This window comes from Ambystoma mexicanum, chromosome 8 (assembly GCF_040938575.1).
Source record: "Ambystoma mexicanum isolate Mex_15411 chromosome 8, UKY_AmexF1_1, whole genome shotgun sequence".
NCBI lineage: Eukaryota > Metazoa > Chordata > Amphibia > Caudata > Ambystomatidae > Ambystoma > Ambystoma mexicanum.
In genome coordinates this window covers 328,285,884-328,312,654 of record NC_090929.1, presented here as the reverse complement: position 1 = coordinate 328,312,654, position 26,771 = coordinate 328,285,884, and the positions used below count along the sequence as shown (strand labels likewise).

At 47.3% G+C, this 26,771-nt stretch overlaps 1 protein-coding gene across 1 annotated transcript in view; it reads left to right on the top strand.

Annotated features, from left to right (window-relative positions):
- Window positions 1-26,771, top strand: part of MAMDC4 (MAM domain containing 4) — a 498,376-nt gene that overhangs the window by 114,345 nt on the left and 357,260 nt on the right. Inside the window, exon 11 of the mRNA XM_069609267.1 lies at window positions 15,455-15,545. Coding sequence (XP_069465368.1) covers window positions 15,455-15,545 — 91 coding nt within the window. The remainder of the gene's footprint in view (window positions 1-15,454; window positions 15,546-26,771) is intronic.

The following is a 26,771-nucleotide window of genomic DNA, read 5'->3' as shown; positions in this document are numbered from 1 at the left end:
GGCTCTGCCACGGGCCCTGCCATTTCCCATTGCCCCATACTAGCATGTATTATTAGAAGAGCCTTATATTAAGAGGAGTTTGCTGTCAGTTGCAGCTTTGTATGAATTGCGCCCTGTCCCATACAGGGCAACACTGCGACCGCCATCTGCGTGCCAAAGAATTTATTTGCCGTTGTGGTTAAAGAAAAACAGTACATAAATTATAGCCACATGTAAACAAATTATCAACACTACTCTTAACTATGATAGCCAATTAATGCTAAAAGGAGAGGGAGTAAATATACATTTTGTGTATGATTACAGCCTTTGTGTTTCCTGGTGTACTGTCAAAAGCAGTGGCATTTGACTAGTCCATTCTTGCAATGGTGCAGAATCACAGCCATCCATCATTGTGGCAGCAATGCAGTCGCCCCAGCCATGCTAAGGGATGGTGATGCCGACTAAGAGCTGATTGGTTGGCTAACGGATGAGTGCCCCTAAGGCTGTGCGAGGATGAAGTAAGCCACGATCTGATGCCTAGCTATGCCTACCTACACGCCCCGCATTAGACCGTGAAGGCCGCTTTAGCTGCCTGCGAAACAGAACAGCGATCAATTGACAGTTGAGCCTGCAGTTTTTGTAACAATAGTTGCGATGGAAAACTACCGGAGAGGAGGTGGCACATCACCTGGGTGGGCCGAGCAGTATTACTTCGAGCTTGAGTGGTCTCCTAAAGACTTGCCCCCAGGATGTACTGTTAGGACCCTGTGTTTTCAGTGCTCAAGGGCCTCCATTTTGAGACGGAGATACTATGCCCGTTTCCTGAAATATTTCTGCACAGATGTATGAAATAAAAACCTGGTTCTGCCTTGTGCACCAGGGATGAATATCGGTTTCTAAGCCATCAATCAGCCCCACACCTCTAGTACACCAGAAGGGGTCCGAACAGATTGGAAACACAAGCAAATTATAAACCTCCTTGTCCAATTTTGGTAACGTGGATGGAACGGCAGGCTTATCTACGAAAGGTTGTGGATCACTGCTTGCAACAGTATGATGTTCATTCATCAGCAGTTTTTTTAGTGGAATTTTTTGCCGAACATTTGTGCCTGAAAAATATGGGGTTGGGGTGGAGAATAAAGAAAAAATAATAGGGGAGGATGGGCTTGGGGGGGAACCCCCAAAAAAAATCTAAAACATTCGATTCTGTTTTTTCAGGCAAAACGTTTCAGCAAATAACACAGCGGAGAAAATAACTGCCGATGAATGAATGTAGGACCGTTGCAACACAGCAAAAATACAATTATTACCCAATGATAAAAGGGTCTGTCAAGTCAGGGTTGTATTAAAATATCTACTTTATTATTATCACAACAGACAGTTCTAGCAGCACTACAAAATACAACCCCCCTGTAAAGGAATGCAGAGGACAAACAGTTCCAAAGAAGGAAAAGGGATGCACTCTGGAAAATGACAGAAGAGTAGTCGGTATGGTTAATAACCACAACAGTTTATGGTTACTTGGCTTCAGCCAAAGGCAGCAATGGTTCTTAAAATGTTTCTAATGGCCTTGGAAGGACCACAATGTACCCTGTGCTATAGGTGTGCTTGGTGCTCAACATGGTCGAGCCGGCTTCAGGGCACTTTCCAGGCTTCTGTGACAGAGTTCAAGGAGGGAGTCACCTGCGGGTATCATGCAGCAAGACGCTTCGGCGAGCAAAGCTGGACGAATGACTGCAGGCTGGCCTACACAGCAGCTTGAGGGTTCGGGGGGCAGGAATTGTTGTCTCAGTGCTGATCGGCAGTTCTGAAGCACTGGTTGAGAAGTCTCTGGTGTCTTTAAGCAACTGCTGTTTGACAACAGTCAGCGTTGCAGTCGCTTGCAGCTCGAGGAACTCGACTGACTCCAACATTTCTTTAAGGCGGACGTTAGTACATGCTCGTTGAGGCACTTCTCCCAGCTTCCTCAATGGGCTCATGTCGTCCTTTGAGGCAGATGGCCCAATGCTGAGGAGTGAGTTGCAGGCAGCTTCCTTGTCCTTGGTTTCGAGTTCAGAGACCTTCTGGCACTTCCCACCTAGGAAGCTTGCTGCAGAACCTAGCAGGGCACGCTTTGTGCTGGCGGTTTTGTACGATCGGACTGAAAAAAAAGGTCAGATCGTACAAAACGAATGAAAAATGCTACCACCAAATGTTCGAACACCAAAAGTTCGAACCTTTGGTGGTAGCATTGCAGGTAAGTATAAAAAAAGAAAGACTGCAGGGGCTGCAGGGGTGTCCCACACAACACCCCTCTCACTATACTGTGTGGCATAGTGAGCGGGATGTTGCAGCACACCCACAAAAAAAAAGAAAGAAAAAAAACAACGGGGGCTGCAGAGGTGTCCCCCGCAACACGCCGGTCACAGTATAGTGAGTGGGGGTTGCGGGGGGAAACCCCTGCAGCCTCCATAGTATGTAAGTGTGTTTGAATGAGAAAGGTGCAAACTTTTGGTAGTTTGCACCTTTCTCATGCGAACATTCCGGCCGCGGCAAAATCAGCCGCGGTCGGATCACTTGGAATCGTGCTGGCTGGGTAACAGTTCTGGAATGGCTGGAGTGTCCCCTGGATTCTCTGTCTCTCTCTCTGTTCCCTGAGAGATGTTTAGAAGAGGGATTTTGCTTCCCTCTGTGGAGGTCCTGGCCGTCCTTCACTGGCGTAACATGTAAGGCAGACTGTACCTTTCGCCAGGGTCCACTAATGAGTTATTCTTGCTATTCTAGTCTTCAGATGATCTTCCAAAAGAGGGGCTCAGCCTTCCTTTAAAGCCAAATGGGCCACAGTTATTGGTGTAGGCGAAGCCTACCTTAATGAACCAATCCTGGGGTCCCTAGCAGCAATCTCCTGTATGCATGAGGTCATAACCAGAGTGCTTTGCAACAGGAATGATAAAGGGGTGAAAACATGTGATACTAAATCCCACCCACCTTCCTGTCTGCTGTGGATCAAAGAGTCTCTCCAGTTAATAGATCTCTCTGTGGTTCCTGATTAAAGTGGCAGGTCTCCCTTGAAGCTGCAGTGAGATCAGACTCTGTGGCTCCTACAAACCACATCCTCGTACCTTATGACTGGGGTCCTCCTGCAGGGCGAACTACTTTAAACACACAGTCCCAGACATGACAGCTCACTGTCATAGATACTGAGGTTGGGAGCTGACTTCAAGTTGACACAGATGCATATGAAATGTTGTTGGGGTTTACTGTCTTATTTGTTAACCTATGCAGCCATGCCCTATGCGGGCTTGTTTGAATTACCCTCTAGTTGATATGCAGATTGCTGCTACCAGCTGCAGGGCCCAACAAAAGAGCTGGGTGGATCCAATGAGCCTTTGTTAGTTAATCAGGCTGGCCTTGACAGGGGAAGATGTTGTCCTCCCCCTTCTGTAGATGCATTGTGTACCCCTGGCTGTCATATCCCAACTAAATATGACAGAGGGGACTGTGCCTGCAGGCTGTGTGAACCCAGAGTACACAGGTCTATGTGTTTATCATGCTATGAGCATAGGAAAATTTGTGTAGATTAGCCCCACACATTTTCTTGAGGTTGGTCTACCATCATTCCATTTAATTAAACATTTAAAAAATAGCTCAGGCGAGCGCACACCCAACGTGCGGATGGTCGAATTCCTCACAGCATCATTTATTACCAAGGTGTTCTCCATTCTGCCAACTTGACCCTCATTTCTCTTATTATCTACCAATATTTGAAGCACTATGATATGATCTAAATTACGATAAAAACACTTTTTTTTAAATGGGCAAATTACAATTACCTTATTTTTTGTATATGTACTCTATTGTATTCTGCATAAAGTATAACGAAAACCTAGATCCAGCAGGCTCTAGAGTCCCTGGCCCTGAAACAGAAGTTCATTAAGTGAAGAAGGGGTGCATTTGCAGAAAGATAACATAGTGCGTATCAACACATTAAAAGGTTATCTGAATTGTGTTCAAAGATGAATGTGGAGAGAGGAAAAAGGAATTGGGCAAGAGGAATAGTTCAGATCATGTGTCGGATGGTAGCATCAGTGGATCCCAATCGTCTTTCAAATGTAGAGATGACAAACTAGGGTCATAATTGAAGAGGAATCCCTTTCCAAGCCTGGGCACATATGTCATGGCCAAGTGTCATACTTCATCATTTTGGAAGCATTGACTTCAGGCTGTCAGGATGTTATCGTCACTCTCACTCTCAACGACTTGTCCGTTGCTACATTTCTTGGGCCAGAATAGACATGGGGCCTCATTACGACCCAGGCGGTAAGGGTTAACAGCGCCGTAAAAGGTTGCGGCACAGTTAACCCCTTACCGCCTAATTACGAGGTCCCTTTGCGGGTCCCTACCTTAACGGATGGTCTTGACCAGCCGTTAAGGATTGGACCCGCAAAGGGACCTTGGTGATAATTACGGTACCGCCTTCCCCATTCCCATTGAGCCCTATGGGGGCAAAAATGGGAATGGGGAAGGCCCAATGGTGAATGGGGAATTACCGCCCTGCCAACCTTGGAATCGTTAAAATACCGGCGTCAACCATGGCGCTTATAGCGCCATGGTTAACACCTGGGTCGTAATGACCCCCATGGTCTGTGGTTCCCAGCTGTCCATTGTAGCACAAGGATCTTTGGGTGTTGGAAAAGCTGTCTAGTTGGAAGAAGAGATGTAGTTAACGCTATGCCCAGCCTGGTGGTAGAACTACTGTAAGCAGTGCTTTAAGCTGGATAAGAAATCGAGAGGTTGGAGGGGCGTAATGCATCATGATGCAATATTTGGGGGAGGGGCCTAAAAAGGGTCTTGTGTAGTCTCAAATCCCAAGTGGTTAATACAGCTTTAAAAGAGAAGTGGCCTGTGTGATTAAAGGAGTGACCTAACAGAGCCAATTGAGTTTACAAATGTGCAATAAAAGGGCAACAAGTCTGGTTTAAAAGATGCATTAAAATATGGTTAATGTGTGTAAAGATTCTGACCAGAATAAATATATTCAAATATTAGACATAACATCAAATGAAAAGGTACACCATGAAAACCCACAGTTCTTCTGAAAGAAATCCATTATTCACGCATACTAATTAAAGGTATTCTAATGATAATACTTTAATACAATGTGTGGCAAAAATCCAACAATGTATTCTCTTATAACTCCCATTTCAAATTTCAAATTTCAAATTTCTTTAACTGGTTTTGTGATTGTAAACATTACTGAAGGTGACATCTACTAACAAAGAGCAATATTGCCATTCATATTTTTAAAGAAATTTGGTAAGGGAGGTCAGTTTCGGAGAGCCCTGGCAGAGCTTCAAGCCCTGACTGTAAGCCTGCGTATTTGTGTCCTTTGATACTGCAACAGGAGAATTTATGCTTTTTGGCTTTCTCCTTATGACTTATTTAGAGTTCCAAGTGAACCAGAAAGGATCCTCTGAAGGTGTTGTGAGGAATTCGATCATACACACGAGGAGAGTCTGCTCCTCTAGTTTTTTTGATTTTTTAATAATGAAAATGAATGATGGGAGATCAGCCTCCAAGAAATGTCTGAGGCCATTCCAGGCACATTTCATCTCCCTACCGCACATAACGCATTGTCACCTGTACTCCGGGGTGACACAGCCTACAGCCTTCCCCTGTCATATTCAGCTGGAATGTGACAGCCCGGCGTACATCGAAGCTTCTCAAGAAGGGGGAAAGGCAACACCTTCCTCCAGCCATTGTCAGCCTAATTTACATATCTTGCCTACTACTGCTCCTCTTGGGCCATATGAAGCGCCTCCCAGAGGAGGTCACATTGTCCCACGCCAGTGCAAGCCGATAGGAGAATCAGTTATAAGATAGCTGTAAGAGGAAAACAGCTTGCCAGAAAATAGATGCCGTTCCGTGCCCCATATAATCAAAAGTCTGACAAAGTTATCATGTGTTACTGGGTGGGGGGAGTTCTTTCCTCAATGTGTTCACTGCAGGAGGAGGGACTATATTGGCCCTCGCGCGTCAATTCGCAAATGTCCCTCACAGCGCCCTTCACTTTTTCTAGATGTCGCACTCAGAGGGGGTAAGGGAGAGGGTGTGGCCTTGTTCACTTACGGCGCCGGTCTCACGGCTGTCTCATTCTCCCATGGTTCCAGGGTCTCTGATGCCTCAATGATATTCTGGGCAGGGGGTCCTTATATTCGCTGACTCTCATTGCACCCAAAAAGGGGGGCGATCTCCGTTTATGGATCAGCTTGTGTTGGAATTTTGCACATGAAAGGTTTACTGAAGATGAACTTGCCTCTATGACCCATTTTCCATTACTTGCTTGATGATAGGCAGCACCCATCGGATAGCAGGGCAGTAGATCAGTTTGAAGAAAAACAACTGAATGAATCCAGAGCCCAGCTGGAGCTTACTGAACCCCACGCAAGGCATCTCTGGTCCTAAAACACACCTACAGACCCAACAGCGCTCTCTTCAACTGACAACAAGATGCATAGTCAAATCTAATTATTCAGAGGCAAAGAATCCATCAAGCTTCATAAAACATAACATAAAGTCACACGTGACCAGGTGTGGACTGGTAACCAAAAGTTTAAAGTGGCCCCATATTACAACTTTTCAGCAAGCCCAACCCTTTTCCTATAAGAATATTTGAAAATAAAATAGGTTACCACACAAAAGAGTCCTAAGGTGCAGAGGCATACCAGGAAATCTCCAGAGTTCCCTATAGGCCAGTCCACCCCTGCATTTATTTATTTGCATTTATAGAGCGCACAACTGCCCTCAGGCATCACAGCGCTATTCAAGAAGGCTTACTTGGTTACATAAGTGGTTGTGAAGACATCCCTACATACATGTTACAGATCCCCATGTAGCAGGGTGCGGCTTATTTAGTGACATAGTGCTTGCAAAAACCAGAGGTCGAAGTGGGCGGGAGCGGTCGGGAGCGGTGCTCCTATACTTTTTATTTTTAAGTTTCACTGTTCCTATACTTTTATTTTAAAAATAAAACGTTCTGGAATAGTTTACTTTTAAAATAAAAGTGTAGGAAGAAGTTGAAGTTTGCACTTCAGTGCAATGCACTGAACATTTACCTAAATAGCAGGTGTGTTTGTTTGGGGGTTTGAATTGTGTGTGGGAGGATGCGTAGCGATGGGGTGTGTGGAGAGCTAGGAAGGCCAGCAGGGAACATAGTTCCACTACTTCTTTTCGTACACTTCGACCACTGGCAAAAACATACAATTTGCGTAACCTATCTTGCAGGTCAGCATCAGCATACCAATGCATAAGTCAGATTCGGTGGCATAGACATGTTGCCCAGCCCCATGTTGCAGAGCAGCAGCAGCATACAAATGCAAGGTCAAGATAGGTGGCAGTGGCACAGACATGTTGCCCAACCCCTTCTCGTAGGGTGGCAGCAGCATGTAAATGCAGAGGTCAGATCAGGTGGCATAGACATGTTCCCCAGCCCCATGTTGCAGGGCGGTAGCAGTGTGCTGATGCGTTGAGACATTTTTAGATAGGTGTGGCTAGGAAGGAATGGGATAGGACAGGGAGGAGAGGTGGGAAGGCGTGGTGTGGAAGGCAAACTGGTGTGCATACGGGTGACTAAGAGGGTGGGAGGAGGCAGCACACAGGTATAAGGGCGACCAAGGGGGTGGGGGGAGACAACACAGGCATATGGGCGACCAAGGGGGTGGGGGGAGACCACACAGCCATACAGATGACCAAGGGGGTGGGGGGAGACAGTAGGAAGCATACGGGCAACAAAGGGGATGGGGGAGACAGCTGCAAGCATACGGGCGACCAAGGGGGTGGGGGGAAACAACACAGGCATATGGGTGACCAAGGGGGTGGGGGAGACAGCTACAAGCATACGGGCGACCAAGGGGGTGGGGGAGACAGCAGCAAGCATACGGGCGACCAAGGGGGTGGGGGAGGCCACACAGGTATGCGGGCGACCAAGGGGGTGGGGGGAGACAAAACAGGGATACGGGTGACCAAGGAGAGGATGGGGGGCACACACTGCTACATCATGGAACAGGGACCGACTGTAGCAAACTTTCATAACATTACAGTGCATTTGTCTTAGTACGAAAAATTGCGATTTTTGCAAATAGAATACATTGAGGTTCCGGGCATTCATGGGGCGTCGGTAATATTTTCATTGAAGGCAGTTTGTGAGTAACCATGGTTACGATTGTTGTGTTGTCGGCCCGCGGCCTGCGCGCGGGGGCTGTCACAATGCTAATAGGCCGCGCGGCCTGTGGCGCAGCTCCAGCGGGAGCCGAAGGAATCAAACACCCACGCTGGTTATAGGTCTGCCCCGGAACTGCCTCCCGAACGCGGGGGCGGGGCTTTTATTTAGGACGCCCTGCGTCACCGCGTAGCGGGACGCAGGGCGGAACGTAACATTCCTCCTTTATTATAAAACAAAACAAAACACATAACTCTAACTGCCAAACAACGGCGAAGTCCAACATAAGCTTTCATTCTTCAACACTCAGCCACCCTGCCATTGGGGTTCATGGCACCAAGGCACCAGTTACCACACATAGTCACTTAGCTTGACTGGCGGTCTCGTCGTTGTTCTCAGTCTGTATCGCCCTTCGCGGGGGTCATTCCCCCTTGCTTCAGGCTCTGTTCCGTCTTCGCTGTTCGGGCCCTCGAGGCCGGGTTCATCCCCCGGCTCCCAGTTTCCATCCCCCGCTCCATTCTCCTCAGGGATGGCCTCCGGCTCTTCTTCACTGGGAGGAGTGTCCTCGCCTTCCCGAGGGCCCTCCTTATCGGTCCACAGGGTACGGGGTATGGCCTTGAACCATGACGCATTTCTCGTCACTTGGCGGTTTCCTCGTGTCACAGTTACCATGGTTCCATGCCGGTTGCTGACGGTCCATGGAAGTTCCTCGTACCTGGTGTCAAGTTTTGACTTGGAGGGGTTTCGTAGCATGATGACCTGGTCACCCACTTGATGATGGGACGGCCTCGCTCTCCGCTTGCCGCTCATGTGTTCGTTGGCATCCCTTCTCCTTCTCTCTGTGCGTTCCTCGTTCACCGTGTCCGGGGTTCTGCTTGGGTGATGCGGGATCGAGGATCTGATGACGGTGCCGAACATGAGGTCCGCTGGCGGTACGCCGGTTGTGCTGTGGGGCGTGACCCGGTAATTTCGGAGGAATCGGAAGAGGTCAACCTTCCAGGGGCTGGCGTTAGCCTTAGACACTCTGAGCACCTTGTTGATAGTCCTCATAAATCGTTCTACGTCCCCATTTGCCTGGGGGTGTCTTGGAGTGATGTGATGATATTTCACATTGAGTTCCTGCAGATACTTTTTGAAGTCCTCTCCCGTAAACGGTGGCCCATTGTCGCTTTTGATTGAGATGGGTAGCCCGTGGACTGCGAACATTTTCTCTAGGGCCGGAATGACCACTTCAGCTGCTGTGGACTCAACTACCTCAACTTCCGGGTATCGGGAGTGATCATCGACGGCCACCAACAGGTGGAGGCCCTCTCGGAGCTTGCAAAAGTCAATGCTGATGGCCTCCCAGCGAGAGCGGCCCCGTTCTGCTGATATGATGGGTTCCGGGTCTGGCTGGGCCCCCGTTATCTGACAGGATAGGCACGTGCTAACGAGTGTCTCGACCCGCTCCTCGATCTGGGGAAACCATACTCGGTGCCGAATGCGGGCTTTCGTCCTTGCCAGTCCTTGGTGTCCTTCATGCGCTAGGGCCACTATCCTGTCCTGTAGTTTGAGCGGGATCACGATGCGGTTTCCTCGTAGTAACAGTCCACCTTCCGTGACTGACAAGTCTTGCCGCACTGTGAATATGCCGGACAGAAACCCTTTTGCTTCCGCTGTTCTGTTGTGTGTGTGTCTCATGAAAGTCTTCCAGTCACTGGAAAGGATGGCATCTTTCACTAAGTCACAACACGGGTCCTGGTGTGTTTCCGCCTCGATTTCCTCGATGCTCACCGCCTTGGGCCTCATTGCGCGCACCACCTGGCATATGTGTTCCTCTGTCTCTGCCGCTACTTGGATCTCTTGTTGAGTGGCCTCTCGCGGATGCCTGGAGAGAAAATCCGCCGGGTTTCCGCTGCCTGGTTGGTAGACGAGATCAAAGTCATATTGCTGGAGGTGCAACAACCACTTGGTGATTCGTGCCGGAGGGTGTGCTGATGTTCCCATGAAAATGGGTAGTAGGGGCTTGTGGTCCGTGATCGTCGTGAAATGACGCCCATATAGGTAGAGGTGAAAATGCCGGCACCCCCACAGCACGGCGATGGCCTCCTTTTCGATGTGTGAGTACCTTTGTTCGGTCTCTGTGAGGGCTCTCGATGCATATGCAATCGGTCTCTTCTCCCCTTCCCTCGTGACTTGCATTAGGATGGCTCCGAGTCCCACGGGGCTGGCATCCACAAACAGTTCTGTGGGCAGTTCAGTGTTATAGTAGGCCATCTTGGTGTCAGCGGAGAGGGAGTCCTTGATGCTTTCAAACGAGTCCTGGCATGTTTGCCCCCACTCCCACTTGACGTTGGCCTTGGTGAGTTCCCGCAGCGGCTCAGATAGTGTGGCCAGGTTTCGGATGAACCTCCCGCAGTAGGTGGCCATGCCTAAAAAACTGCGCACTTCTGTGGGGGTCATCGGTGGACTTGCCGCCTGGATGTCTGCGACCTTCTGCGGGTCAGGGGAGATGCCTGTGCTGCCAAACTTGTATCCGAAAAAATTGATCTCCGATTTGAGGAACTCGCACTTTTCCCGGTGTATTGTGAGCCCAACATCTTGTAGTCGGCCCAGTAGGGCGTGAAGCCTCTTGATGTGTGTTTCTTTGTCGGGGGCGTGGATCAGAATATCATCGCTCACGTTGAGGACACCAGGGATGCCCCGGATGACCTCCTGGATGGTTTGCTGGAACACCTCCGCAGCAGACGATATTCCGAAACTTAGGCGTTTGTATCTCCGCAGCCCCAAATGCGTAGAGAACGTTGTTATGTATCGAGAGTCTCTGTGGAGTTTGAGTTGATGATACCCCGCCCTGAGATCAATCTTTGAAAATATGCTCGACCCTGTGAGGTCAGCCACAATCTCGTCGATTGTTGGGGTTATGTGGCGTTCTCTTTTAATGGCAGTGTTGGGGAGGCGCATGTCTATGCAGATCCGCACCTTTCCAGGCTGCTTAGGCTTCCGTGTTACCACCATTGGAGAGACCCACGGTGTGGGCCCTGTGACCTCCTCAATGATACCCGCTTCTTCCAGTGCCTTGAGTTCCTGCTCCACTTGTTCTCTCATGTGGAAAGGCGTTCTCCGGTGCCGGACGGCTTTCGGCTGCACTGTCTCATCAATATGAAGTTTGATGGTTTTGCCTCTTAGACAGCCTATGCCCTCTTGCAAGTCAGGGTATTGGTTCAGCATCTGCTCCACTTCCTTTTCTTCGTTGACATGGCAGATGAATTGGACCACTCCCAAATCCTCCGCTGCGTCCCCACTCAGGAGGCTCTCAACACCTGCCTTCACAACATAGACTTTGGACCATAGTCTGTTTTTTCCGTGTTCCAGCGTAGTGCGGAACCTGCCAATTACCGGCAGGGGCTTTCGACAGCCGTATGCATACAACAGAGTGTCGGTGCTTTTCAGTTCTGGTGGAGGACTTAGAGTCAGGAAGATGCTTTCAGGCATGACGTTCACCGAAGCGCCTGTGTCGATGGTCATGAGAATGCACTGGTTTTGGATGGTGACCATGCATTTGCGCCTTCGGGCGGCTTTTCTTCGAGGTCCTCGGTCCTGGCATAGGGCAGACACCAGGTATACCTTCCTTCCTTTCCTGTCTGTGTCCTTGGAGGGGGCCTGCAGCATCGCCGAGACGTCATCCCCTTCCTCCTCCGTGGAAGAGCTGGCCACTGCGACCCTTCTGGCACTGGCTTGCTTCTTTTTCTTGGTCGCGACCTTCTCCGGCTGGTTCTGCAGGGGCTGTATGGGGATGTCCGTTGATCGGCATACCTTCGCGTAATGGTCCTTCCGGCCACATGCTCCACATGTGGTGCCTTGAGCAGGACAGTTGCGACGGCCATGTCGTGGGCCACCGCAACAGCCACACTCTGTGGGTCCCGGAATGCGCGGTTGCCACCTGTTTTGGCCGTATCCGCCACTGTTGTCGTCTCTCGAGGATTGTTTGTTGGTGATGCGGGCTACCATAGCCGTGTTGAGAGCAGGTTGCAGCCTGTGTAGCGTGGCCTCCATGTTGGCCGCTCTGGTGTGTGCCAGTTCCCTCTGACGTCCTAATTCAAGGATCCGCTGTAGGGGGATACCCTTCTCGCTAAGTATCAGGCGCCTCAATTTTTCCGAATGAATCCCGTTGATGATCTGCCTCCTGATCTCCCTCTCCACGTTCGTGAATTCACAGGACATGGCTAACTTTCTCAGGCGGGTGTGGTACGCATCAAGGGTTTCCTCCGCTGCCTGTAAGGTGGTGCAGAAAAGAAACGTCTCATAGTCTGGGTTTAGTTGAGGGAGGAAGTGATCGGTGAGGGCATCTTTCGCGCTTCGGTACCCATCCTGGCCATCATCAACGTTCAGGGAATTGAAAATGCGCAATACCTCGTCACCCACGCTGAGTAGTAGGTGTGCCTTCAGTTTCCTGGGCGCTGTGATCTCTTTGCACTCCATCGCCATCTCGAACTTCTGGATCCACAGCTGCCATCTGGGTCCGCATGACGACGGATCCGTGAATGGGTCAAACGGCTGGACCAGTGTCGACGAAGTGCCTTGTGTTCGAGGTGGAGGCGGCGTCATGGACAGGTTTGCCGCAATTCTGGACGGCGTGGAGGGCCCAGGCGTGGATGTGCCGGCCGCCATGTTGGCGTGGACCTGATCCGTGTGTCGTAGGTACCTCCGACGGCCACCAATGCTGCGACGTTGGGCCTACCTTGGAGGTGCCGCCGTACCCAGGCGCCGTGTTACAACTCAGGGCCTGGCGCTCCCCACACACTGTGATGCTGCTCTCCCGTGTTGGATGTCCGATGCCACCTGGTTCTCCAGTTTCCGGAGGGAAGAACTATGGTCTTAGTGGCAGAGAGCATGAATTGATGAAGGAGAAAAAAAAAAAAAATTCTTTTTTTTTTTTTTTTTTTTGGGGGTGGGGGGGTCACGTGTGTGATGGCACCCCACCGGGTGTCCAAAAATTTAGCCGCGATGGCTGTGTGGCATTATGGTGCCTTCACAGCACCGAGCCTGTCTTGGAGTTCGTCTTGCCTCGTCGCCATTGTTGTGTTGTCGGCCCGCGGCCTGCGCGCGGGGGCTGTCACAATGCTAATAGGCCGCGCGGCCTGTGGCGCAGCTCCAGCGGGAGCCGAAGGAATCAAACACCCACGCTGGTTATAGGTCTGCCCCGGAACTGCCTCCCGAACGCGGGGGCGGGGCTTTTATTTAGGACGCCCTGCGTCACCGCGTAGCGGGACGCAGGGCGGAACGTAACAACGATCAGCTGGCTACTCGTGTTGAAGAAGTTTAGAGAGGCTAGTCTTACGTTTGGGAGTACCTGCGGCAGGAGAATGGTCGAAGGGATCGCATCAGGCAGGCACTGGCTTCCCTGTAAGACAGGGAAAGACAGGATCCTTCCTCGTGCTCCTTCCGGCTACATTGGTTCTGGGGATTCGTTTCACCATGCAGCCAATCAGCAGGCTGCATGGCATGGGGCCTCTCCAGGAAGCTCCGTAGGGCCAGGCAAGATGGAAAAGCTGGCGGCCATATTCGGCAAGGTTTTTGGGCCACTGGGACCCATGGTCATGGAAGCATGTGCAGTTCTGTTCGGCCAACACCAGGGAAAGACATGCGACTAACCAACAAAAAACACAATATATAGCATCAGAAAACTAAAAACATAATTCATCTTCTCATCATTATGGTAAAATAGGAACACTCAAATTTTAAAAGTGAGGGAAACGATATAGAACATAAATACAACATAATTTGACAGCCTCGCGGATTCTTTTATGCCATGGGTTTTTAGGAAGCAGGTAAAAGCAAAGGCAACTCCAATCGTGGGGAGGGACAATGGAAAAGGACGGGCCGGTCTCCATATACGTAGGCCACTAGCTCTAAGCACATTCTGTAAATATATTTTATGTATGTCACTGCAGAGTGGACAAAATAGCACAAAATGCAGCAGTGATTCCAACTCCCCGCACAGACACTGACCAAAGCCTGTGTTAGAAAACCCCGGCCATTTGCATGTGATAGGTTTGAGGTGCAGGATATTAAAATGGGCCCCGGTTAACAATATCTGATGATAAATGTTAGAGACAGAGGTGAGATACTCAGCTGGACCCATGGCCCGGCTCAACGAGAGGTACAGTCTGACAGATGGTTTATCGCAGTTTTCCGCCTCTCACAGACTATCCTGAGAAGACCACAAATATGATTTGAGCAAAGGGATCATCAAGCTCTCTATGCTTCCTGGATTGTTTAAATAACAGGCTAATCCCATACTGCCCAGTGCTCTTTTAATATAAAATAACCAGCCAACTCTGTGAGAACTCCCCAGGCTGAGGACGTTCCTTACTATTGATCTGGTTAGAGTTCCCTCTTTATTCACCCACACAAATCGCCACATCAGGATCACCCTTAGCCTCCAACAAATATACGTAAGAACGTTTCCAAATATGTAATACATAGCTGTAGGAAAAGACATGCCTACAAGATGAGCAAGGAAAACGTGTCCCCCCTGCAGCGTTCCAATAGCCCCAAAGCTCGCATTCATAAGCCCTGCTGTGCCAATGGCCAGGCCCCTATAAATCTCCAACATGTGTCCAGCCCAGAACTGCTGCAAAGACCTAGCGAAACCTAAACAAACCTCTGATAACTTGCTTAATTCTTAACCTCTGATTGTAGATGTTGGTGTTCCAAGTGAGGTGTTGGCTAAAAGTGGTCCCCAAGTAGGCAAAGTCCTGTAATCTACACAGAGGGGTGGAACACCCCATAAGCTGCTCCCCAGACTGAGCAGGCCTAGATAATTTGCAGCACCTGTACTGTTGACGGCTCTGCCTGGAGGCAGTATTGTCTGGCTGCCCAGGCATGGGCTTTTAATTTCCAGAGAATGGGGATCAGGGTCTGGGGACGCAATTTTTGCAAAATACTGGTTCTATAGAAATTATTTCACTCAGTGTCATTACTTCGAACATTCTGTGACGGGTGAGTATTTTCAAGCCAGCCCTTCCTGCTCAATACACCCGTACCCCCCAAATTCTGGAGCACAGAGCAGTGTAGTCAGGCTGAGGAATGCTTACCCTTTTTATTTAGTTAGTGACTGTGGACTCCTCTGCAACCCTTATAATTATAGTAAACATGCACCATAGGGGAAGGGGACATTTGTGGTGGAATGTCTGTGGTCTTTTATTTGACTGGTACAGCAGCAATGTCTACACACATGCTAGCCTCAGAGCGGTAGCCCACATATCTGATTTGAGTGACTTTTTGTCTTGGCAGATTGTAATTGTTGGCAACGTGGCAGAAGGAGAAACAGCAGGCATTGCTTTAGATGACCTCATACTGTCTCCTGGATGCATACAGTTGGACGGTGAGTACATGTGGGCCATCAGAGAAAAAGCATGATGTTGACATGCCTTATTCAATTCCGGAGACACTAGTCCAGTCCTGGTTTTATTTGCAGTCTTAATTTATAATCCAGAATGTAAAATTAAAAAAACAGGATTGTACCGCAATCCACTGGATGAAGTGGGGCATGTTGCTATGTGTGACATTAATCAAACAGAAAATATAAAGAGGGAGGTTTACTGGAAAATCTGTACTCTGCGAGTATCCAGTGCATGTGTGCTACCTCCCAGGAATTGCACATACACAGAGCTCGATTGCCAGTGGGTGTGCGTTGATGATCTCAAGCGTGTTTAAGGGCAATCCGATGCAAACGAGCACATTTTCCTCCAAAATGCTGGTCCGTGAAAAGTAGCAGGGGCTTATTTGGTATTAATGTAAATGTTCCCCTCATCTAGTGCAAATGGCAGATCATGCCATTTGTGTGGGGTCATTTATTGTATTAATGAGGATCCGGTTTGTGTATGATGTAAATGAGAGCAAGTCTTGCTGTGCATGTGTGATACAGGGAAGGGGTGCAGAAAGAGAAACAAACAGAATAACTGGTACTGTTGTGATATGATGCTTCTGAGGCCTGTTTGATATGGGGAGAGGCACAGGCACGAGAAGGCATGGAAGACAAGATGCCTGCCTGATAGTGATAGAGCAAATAGAGAATAGATGCAGAGCAGCGAGAGGGGGTAAGGAGAGTAATATCTGGTCCTTAAGGTATTCTCAAATCGGATCTGCCCCCCAATGTCACCACGCTGGGTGGAGCTCCATACAAACATCACCTTGCTGACCACATCTCACTGCACTCTGTCCCTCTGACTCGCCTCACCTAATCTCTCTGCAGCCTTTCAGTTCCAACCCATTTCCCTACAACTTTGCCTGCTTTCGCTTCTTTTCCGTATTGGTCCCACTCCATGGGAATGCTCAACCCCCATCCCCCCACAGCCAGCAGTTAAAACCCAACCCATGTTATCAGTGCAACCCTTCACAACCAGGCACAAACTCCATCTGGTAGTCTTGGAAGAAGTCTCTGAAACCACTTCACCATCCTATCCAAATTAACCACCCAACACACCCTCCTTGCTTTCAACCCGCAGGACTACTCTGTGTAAATTGCAGTGATGTTAATACTGTCCTTAGACTTATCCTATCCCCGATATAGGTCCCCACTCCGACCCCTTCAACATCTGGTCTACCTCATTCAACTCAATGCTTTGTTGTAATGGCACCCCACCAAAGGACTGCCTGAGCTCTCTGCTATACCTTACTTTGTGAGCCATTTCTATTTGAAATGCACCCTTATGCTTCAATGAATACAAAACTACCAATACCTGCTGAGTGCGTTAATCAAATGTGGCCGCGTGGGAGCAGAGTGGCGAGAGATATAATGGACACACACCTGTAGACCTTGGCTCAAACTCAAGAAACATAACACAGTACAGTCCTGGATGTAAAATGACTGTAGTTATTAAAATTTTGATTCACAATCAAATATTTCTAGTAGCATTGACAAGTATTTCTTGATGTCATTGAAGTACAGTGTCCATGACCCTGAAGGATTTTCTATGCCGCACCTGTAGGTCTAATCCGAGCAGATATTGATCAGATATGAGCTTCATCAAAGTTTGGAACCTGTGGCGATGGTTCCCAGAGCCCTGCGACTGGATGGTCCTCCCAGGATACGAACTCACTGTGCAGCATTGCAGTAACCTGCACCTACATCCACAACAAAGGGGACACACTAGTGGACCTTGGCTCGTACATGAAACGCGTGAACCTGGATGTACATGGCTGTATTTATTTAAACTTTGATTCACAATCAAACATTCTTTAGTATCATGGATGGGGACCTTTTGATCTCACCTTAGAACAGTGTCCATCACCTGAAAGCACTTCCCATGCCACAGAGAACCTGTAGGTCTGACTGCAACAGGCATAGACCTGCCTCCATCTGCCATGGGTAACCTGGGATACTAGCCAACTGGCACCAGCTGTTAGCCTGCGGGACAGCAGACCACAACCTCTCACACAACAAAAAGAAACATCAGGATTACAAATCACCTTGCATTATTGCACAATGATGCAGTGTAAAGTGCCTGGATTCCTGTCATACAAGGGCCCTGATGGCACTCATTCCAAACTTTGGTAATAAAGTTAGTTAGGATCGTCCCATGCTTTACCTCTGGACGACTGATTGGTCACCCAGTTGCTTGACTACTGCTGCCCATAACACCACTTACTTGTGCTTACCTGCTCAAAAGGCAAGCACCGTGCCCCAACTCCAAATGACCATTTACAGGCAGGCGGTCCATACAAAAGAGTCATTATACTCTTGCCTATCATTTTGCTGAGAAAATGTTGTGCCTCTATCAGAACAGGGAATACAGCCGGGGTGTTATCTTCCTCAAGAATACTGACAGCTACAACTTCAACCTCTCAGGGACATCATTTCATGAAGCTGCATTGCAACCTTAGGGGAGTCAAGCTCTGCTCATGCAGCCTCCTCTACAAAACATAAAGAACACTGTGAGGTGAAATCACAATTGTGCGCAACCAGTGTCCCTTACTGGGCCAAAAAGAAAACTGCCATCAAATTGTTAAAAAAACAAAACACAGCAACAAGCACAGACTACTGCAGAGCGGGGTGAGAGAGGACCGCATTTGGAGCTATATTCATGCAGCTGCAGATGCTCCCCCTTTAATATTGTCAGAGGGAGGATTGTTTATTAATGACTCCAGACCCAAAGCGCTGGTGTGAAAGCATGGCAGCAAGCTCAGACTACTGCAGACTGCGGAGGACGCAGTGTATGTTGGTTGGTCTCCAGGCGACTGAGTTGGGATTTTTAAGTAACCATTTTAGGTACGTTACCCAGCATTTCTCCCAGAGTGGATATTGTGCTACTTGTAAAACGGGCTAAGTAGAATTTGCCAGGCCCATGGGTGAGTCATTATTACCCCACACTAAATCCAATTATGACTTAAGAAGTGTGGCAAATGTAGCCAAGAATATTCCTCAATGATGATCAGTTTATCAGAATGCAAAACAAGATGTAAAAGTCTCAAAAAGCACGTCTTTATTCCATAGATATTGACAACCAAGAATTGCCTGTGATAACTACAAAAGTACCAATATACAAGGTACAGATATAAATAACACAGACACTAAACATCCACAATAAAAATACAATGTAAACAATGAAAAGGATGTGCAAAATATGCTAAAAAAGGGACTTGTGACCCCAATAGACTGCTCCTGAAGAATGTTCACCACTTTTGCGATTATGAACAGAAACATGTTGAGTTTTGGCCTATGCTGAACTGCAAAGGCAAATGTAAGACTCAGTGGCTTTATATTGAGTCTTAATAACTCTGTAAGATCATAAACTATAGACTTTTTTGATATTGTTCAGGTTTTGGATAATACAGCCTTTTTCTACCTTGTGAGTACACGAGTCACATTTTTTGCATATTTTGCACATCCTTTTTATTGTTTACATTGTATTTTTACTGTGGATGTTTAGTCAGTCGCTGTGTTTTTTATATCTGTACCTTGTATATTCATACGTTTGCATGTATCACAGCCAATTCTTGTTTTTTAATATTAATGGAATAAAGATTTGCTTTTCAGACTTTGTACAGCTTGTTTAGCATTCTGATAAACTGATAATTCGCGCCAGACTAGTGGTTGCCTCTTTTCCCAACCTTGTGGCTTTGTTTAAAGGAGAGTTCCGGGACTTTTTTTTTATTGTCCCTACGGTTCGGCCATGTGTTTTTAAGCATAACTCGGTAGATCGTAGAAAACTTTCCTATGGACCTTACCCGACTTTTCGTCCATTAACGCACTCGAAATCAGCTGCCATTTTCTGATAATCCTATCATTTCCCCCCATCGCCCTGGCTCACCTGCTTTTGCGGCACTAAATCAAATCCCCCGCCCCTGAGCCTGACATCAGCAGACGCGTACCGCCCATTTCCCAACGCCAAAGCACGTTTCGTGTCAACAATCGCTGTGCCTCAGCTAATGAACTGTCGCCATGGAAATGGCAGGACGCCTCTTTCCTCAATAAGTATAAACACACCGTTTCACAACACACAGCAGCAGATTTTCGATTCCATTACTCTCTGTGTGTTACTTTGAGTATTCTGTGACTCGTTTCTGTGCTCTGGTCAGCTACCTTCGTTGATTGTAGCCCGTGTGAACAGATACCAGTACCACCGCTATAAATTATTTTACTTTCTTTACCACACAATGGCTACAATAATGCCGTATATGTACGAGCCCGAGTACACCGAGGAAGAACTACTGGAAAGGCAAGCACGCGAAAACGATGGGGATTCGGACGGCAGTTGGGAGGACCAGTCAATGGATGAAGAGCCTGGACCATGTCGCATGGACGGCGTCTCCACCTGGTGCACGTGCAATCGGTGCGAGCTAATGCCAACTGAGGAGGAGAACTGCTGCTGCCGTGAAAATTCCGGGTGCTTGGCCTACATTTCGGAAGGCGAGCCAAGTCCGCAATGCATCACCGAGCTGCCAGAGTTCAGGGAAGCCTGCCTCTCACGGACAGTGTTGAGGATGATGATGGTGCTTATGCACGAACTTTGCGGCACTGTTCGTCCGCGTAATCCGAGTAACGAGTAAGTATACTCTGGTTGTGATGTCAGTGATGCCACTACTATTTCATGGTCGTCTCATCATTCGAATGCATGTAAATTGGTTCCATGTTGTGCATTTTCTAGATAGAATTTTTTTCAAAGCAAAATGACATTTTTTACCTGAATCGACAGTGATAAGAAAGTTGTCATTTTAATACAGTTTGCATCTTTCATTTTCACAGGTGGTACAGGCTGGTGGCCTATCGTTGCTTCACTTGGTGGCTTCACGGGAGGCTCGGACACCGCGTTCGGAGAGTAATACCTGCCTGTGCGGTACTTGCCATTAGACAACATTTCCCCAGCGACAGTGGACAATACCGCGGATTTTCCCTGGATGTGCTGCAACCGCAACTTTACAATGTGTAATGTTTATTATTTATGTTCAATTGAAATTAAGATCTAAAATAAAACCCAACATATATTTTAACAATGGTTGTTTTGATTTTTTAAATGAATCTAGTGTGTCTCCATTGAATAGTCTTCCTGTGCCTTGTCTTGTCACACCACATGTCTCCGGCCAGCATCCTCCCTCACGCTGGACGGCCCCCTGCAATCCACATAAGTGTGTCTCCATTCACGAGTCTTCCTGTGTCTTGTCTGCAGGACCACCGCCCCAATCCACCCCCCGCCCTATCAAAGGCAGTTCGCACCAGGGTACTTGTGCTGGCAAGTGGAGCTGTCAGGGAGCGATAAAGGCCAAGAGGTGCCAAAGACCATGTACACTTCAAAGTGGTCTATAGAGCATGGGTTGTTGTTCCCATGTCTACCGCCAGACCCCGTGTCTCCTGCCAAGCATCCCCCCTCACGCTGGACGGCCCCCTGCAATCCACATAAGTGTGTCTCCATTCACGAGTCTTCCTGTGTCTTGTCTGCAGGACCACCGCCCCAATCCACCCCCCGCCCTATCAAAGGCAGTTCGCACCGGGGTACTTGTGCTGGCAAGTGGAGCTGTCAGGGAGCGATAAAGGCCAAGAGGTGCCAAAGACCATGTACACTTCAAAGTGGTCTATAGAGCATGGGTTGTTGTTCCCATGTCTACCGCCAGACCCCGTGTCTCCTGCCAAGCATCCCCCCTCACGCTGGACGGCCCCCTGCAATCCACATAAGTGTGTCTCCATTCACGAGTCTTCCTGTGTCTTGTCTGCAGGACCACCGCCCCAATCCACCCCCCGCCCTATCAAAGGCAGTTCGCACCGGGGTACTTGTGCTGGCAAGTGGAGCTGTCAGGGAGCGATAAAGGCCAAGAGGTGCCAAAGACCATGTACACTTCAAAGTGGTCTATAGAGCATGGGTTGTTGTTCCCATGTCTACCGCCAGACCCCGTGTCTCCTGCCAAGCATCCCCCCTCACGCTGGACGGCCCCCTGCAAACCGCATAATGCCACGACATATACACGTCATTCATTCACAAACACACCCCTGTTTCGAATTCTTTATAACCCACTTCATATTTCTAATGAGAACTTCTTTGCACTTTGCTAGTCAACCCGTGAAGGTGCTGCTCTTCGTCTCGGTGAACTTCCGTGACCACTTCGAGGAAACTCGTCAGTTTGCAACCTGTGAACGACAAGAAACTACTCTGATCCCTGCATCTAACTGTTTGCTCGTCAAGGTAAGGCCATGTACCATACTCATTTTGCGTCCAATTTCTTTTCGTTCAAGACAGTACATGCAAGGAACTAGTCACATGTTCTGAGTTTAGTCAAATTATTTTTCTATTTTTTTAAAGTTATTCAAATACTTATCCGCATGTGAATAACGTGTATAGTTCCAAGAACCAAAACATACCTTGCATTGAACCTTTTATGTGTCATTTATTTTTTTAACACATTGGTATTCATAGAGAATTGTTGATCTTTACTTTTCAGAACTTTCCACAATGCCTGCCTGTTCCATTGGCGGTTGCCCTTCGAAGACCCATAATAAATCTGAAGGTACTATAATGCATGTTTTCCCTAAGACAATAGATCAGATAAGAGAATGGGTCCGATATTGCGGATATCCACCCTCTGAGCTTGAAAGTAGAGTCCTAGAAGTCTTTGCGGACAAGAGGGGTGATCGATACCGCATCTGCAGCAGGCACTTTAGCTCAGACATGTACTCCACATCATTGCTAATAAAGAAGAACACACCGCGAGCGAGGCGAAAATTGCTCTCAAACGCTATTCCCACTCTATTCGTCCACATCCCTCCACTGGTGAGTCAAGTTTACGTATTTATCTCTCGGCCTTGCGGTAGTGTGTAGCATTAGCTAACAATAATTTCCCCATTTATGTATCCACTCAATATGAAGGCGGAAGATTCTCCATCCGTGTCGTTATTGCAGTCATCAGCCACTTCAAGCGCCTATCGGGTAATCTTACTTGGCTATTCTGCCACTGACTTGTTTTAGGCATGTAAATCAATAGTTTTAATTTATCGTGTAATTATTTTACCTAATGGTACACCCTTGTACTCGTCCTCTAGTCTTTGTTTTCAGTTATAATTATTGTTATCCAAAATAATTCAAGTACTGTCTTTCAGGGAGATGCTGAGGAGTCCAACGTATTGACGACTACCGTTGATGTCACTCAGATGCTCGAGGTACGTTTCAGGACAGTTCCATCGATGGAGATCATCAGATCTTGCATTCTTGTAGCGTGATTGTTACAAACAATGTTTCTTTCGTTTTTAGCCATTGATATGTCCTTCTGTCGTCGCCCTCCTATGTGTCTTCTTTTTTCAATATTGTGTTCATTACTAATGAAAGTCCTATGTTTCAGGGAGTCGATGGAGCATTAGTCCAAGAAGAAGGGGGAGCGTGCAGTTACGGGTCGGCGCAACAGCTTGCAGAAGTGTGCACCGCAGTTACATCGTCCCTTGATGTTCTTATGCATTTCGAGGTATGGATACTGACAGTTCGATGAAGCGAAATCATATGACGTGATTACATCCGCTATACTTCCTTCTTTATTAACGCAAGTACTATGTTTCAGGGAGATGACGGAGCTTCTTCTACAAGAACATCACCCCTAGTAGTTGATGCAGATTTCTGGGTGGTGACACTTCCAACGATCGGGCAAATCGAATCATATTTAGATATCCATTATTTATTTTAGACAACTGATCATTTGTGCAGGTCTATTTAGATGAGCCGTTCACGCCTGCACAAACTTTCTGTTCTTTTTATCAAAATAGAAAACCATACTAATGCAATTACTGTGTTTCAGGGAGTCACTGAAGCATCATCTTCAATAATATCATCAATGGAAGTCTATGAGGAGCCCGAGGTATGGATCTTGACAGTTCCATCTAACTAGATCAACAATGCGTGAATAATTGTCGTTTGAATGTTCTACACAAAGCGTTCATTCGTGTTTTGCTATTGAGATGTACGTGGGTATTGGTCCCCAAGTACATTTTGTGTTTTCGATATTATTATACATACTAATGAAAGTTCTATGTTTCAGGGAGTCGATGGAGCGTCAGTGCGTGATGGATGTGCTTATCAGGAAAACATAGTCGTTGCAGTGCAAGAGGAAGTGGAGACATGCACACACGAGTCGGAGCAACAGCGTCCTGATGTTGAAGTTCGAGGCAAGAAAGTTTCAAAGAAAAGAAAGCAAAAGAAGGTTAGTGTCCTGGTCACTATATTATGTTGTTTTTCACTGTTAATAGTTCAATACTGTAAGTTGTGTTTAAACTGAACACCCCTTTTCCAATCTGTCCTCTAGTTGCGAGTGGGTGTACGAACTAGATCTACACAGACAGTGAAGCGAACGAGAGATGTTGCTTGTCAAACCTTTTGGCAGGGACTTGAGACTGGAGAAGCATCGTGCCAATGGGAAGAATATGAAGTGATTGACAACGGAGCTATACCACCACCAGCCATTGATAGTGAATGTCCTCCTGGTAGTTCGGATGCAGTCGGAGATCAATTCACAGAATCCACACCCGCAAAAACTAAGACCGCGAGAAAGTTGAAGAAATTGTTTTATTCACCCATCGCCGGAGAAGGAACAGATGTTGCAATGGAAGAGAATGAAGTAGACGACAATGAAACACCATCAATATCACTGAACATAGCGGAAGACGATATCAGAGATTCTACCTTTCATGTGAGTGACATGTCCTCAACGTTACAGGCCGAACCAGCTGGGATGCAGAGTGACAGTATAAGGAAAGAGGCCAAATTCATTGTATTCGATAGTTGTTTGATTGATATTATTATTCGGATTAAATGTGGGCATTTGGTAGGTGGGGAAGTATGTGGGGAGCCATTCATTAATGTGACTCGTGCAATTCGAGGCACTAACCTTAAAATACATGCCACCTGTACAAAATATCATCCTTTCTCATGGTCTGCACAACCTATGCTGGGACAACTGCCAGCAGGCAATCTACTTTGTGCAGCGGCTGCACTTTTTAGTGGTTCAAGTTTTAAAAAATTAGAGTCTTTCTTTCAGTTTGTGGGAATCCATTTCATTGCGAAAACTCAGTTCTACAAATACCAAACCGATTATCTATTTCCAGCCATTAGCGAAGCTTGGAGAATGGAAAAAATGTCTATTGATAGTACATTCGCGGGCAAACGGTTCAGGCTAGCCGGTGATGGACAGTGCGACAGCCCAGGATTTTCAGCCAAGTACTGCACCTACCACTTTCAGGACATGGAAAGTAAGAAAATTGTGAGTTCGGTGGTCGTGCAGGTGTCACAAAGTACATCCTCAGTGGCCATGGAGAAAGTTGGCTTTGTAGCATCATTGCAAGAACTACAATCGCGGGGAATGGTGATCGACCTGATAGCCACGGACAGACACGTTTCAATTGCCAAGACAATGAGAGAACAGTACAAAAATATAAATCACCAATTTGACGTTTGGCATCTTGCAAAATCAATCAATAAAAAATTGTCGGCTGCAGGTAAAAAAAAAGAATTGCAAGGTATTTCACAGTGGTCCAAGTCAATCAGCAACCATCTTTGGTGGAGCTCAAAAACATGTGGAGGGTCGTTGGAAATTCTACTGGAAAAATGGCGGTCAGTAATGCCACACTGTACAAACGTTCACCGATGGAACACGAACCAACATTTCCACAATTGTGAACATGGCCATTTGTCCACAGAGGAGGCACGGAAGAAGAAGTGGTTGATTCCTTCATCACCCACTCACAAAGCCATTGAAAAGATTGTATTTGATAAAACTATAACAAAAGCTTTGAGGGGACTCACGGAATTCTGCCACACAGGAGATTTGGAGGTGTTCCACAATATGTGCCTCAAGTACAGGCCAAAACGATTGCATTTTGGCATGGAGGGCATGATAAATCGGACTCTTTTAGCGGTCTTGGCACATAACCATAATGTTGGCCGTCAACAAAGTAGGACGACCGGAACTTTAGGGACGCTTCGCTACAATAAGGCCTTCACTAAAAGAAGTAAACAATGGGTGATCAAACCAGTGTTTGAGGATATGCAATATGAGTTTATTGAGAAACTTATTGTTGACGTCCTAGATAGGCACATAAATGGAGTTGTGAACGAACCTGTGCAGGGGACAACTGCATTGCCACCCAACATTGCCTCTGTTCCATGTCCACCTAAAGCAGAGCTCATTGAGAAATACACATCACGGTTTAAATGATTGTAATTTGATTGTCTGTTCTCTCGAGTCTCCTCATGTCGCAGGCCCATTGAATATGTGTATCTATCCAACCTTGTTCATTTGCGCATTAAATTAAACCAAACAGTAATATAAATCATTTTTCAAAAAATATAGAATGTCTCCGTATTTATGGTTCTGTGGGGCTGCAAAGCACGCAGACAAAATGCAAAGATGGAGTGTAAATTTCAAGTCCTGTGAGAATGCCTTACACTGAATGTAGCTAACTAGGAATGTGTGCTCGTTCAAAGTGAAGGTCAGCTGCTTTGATTTTTTCTCGGGTGCCATTATGGCCCACGACTCAGTATAAGGTTCTATTGTATTTTGACCTTGACAGGCCGAGACCACGTAAGAAACGATAATGAATATAATTTCAGAAACGAAAGCCATTTCATGTTCGTTCATTAGAAGAAATAACGTCGGCATAGAAGGAGTGGTATTTCGGGGCTGCCCTACGCACAGACACAATGGAAAATGCAAATATAATGTAAGTAACTCTTTAGATGAGTTTATACCGCAATTTAATTACTATACAGTAGCTTTAAAGACGGGTTAAGTTGTACTTGTTCGTTCTATGTGGCATATTGTTTTGTACCGCGCACTATCTTGGGGAGAACCGTCTACTTTTACGGAAGCACCTCAAAACCTTTGCTTCTGCTTTCTCTCTCCCTCTCCCCTGCTACAACTGGTCCACTGTCTGCGATCTCGGTCCTGGGCCCTTCCACTCTCCACCTGCACTCCCTGTCAACCCCTGCACTGAGGGACTGTCTCAGTATCCTACAGCCCCCCCTTGACGTTTAAAACCCAGTTGCACTGTCCTAGCTATGAAATAATTTCCCGACCGAATATATAAAATGAATAATTTTAATAAAGATCTGATGGTGAGACTAATTTCATTGTTTATGTT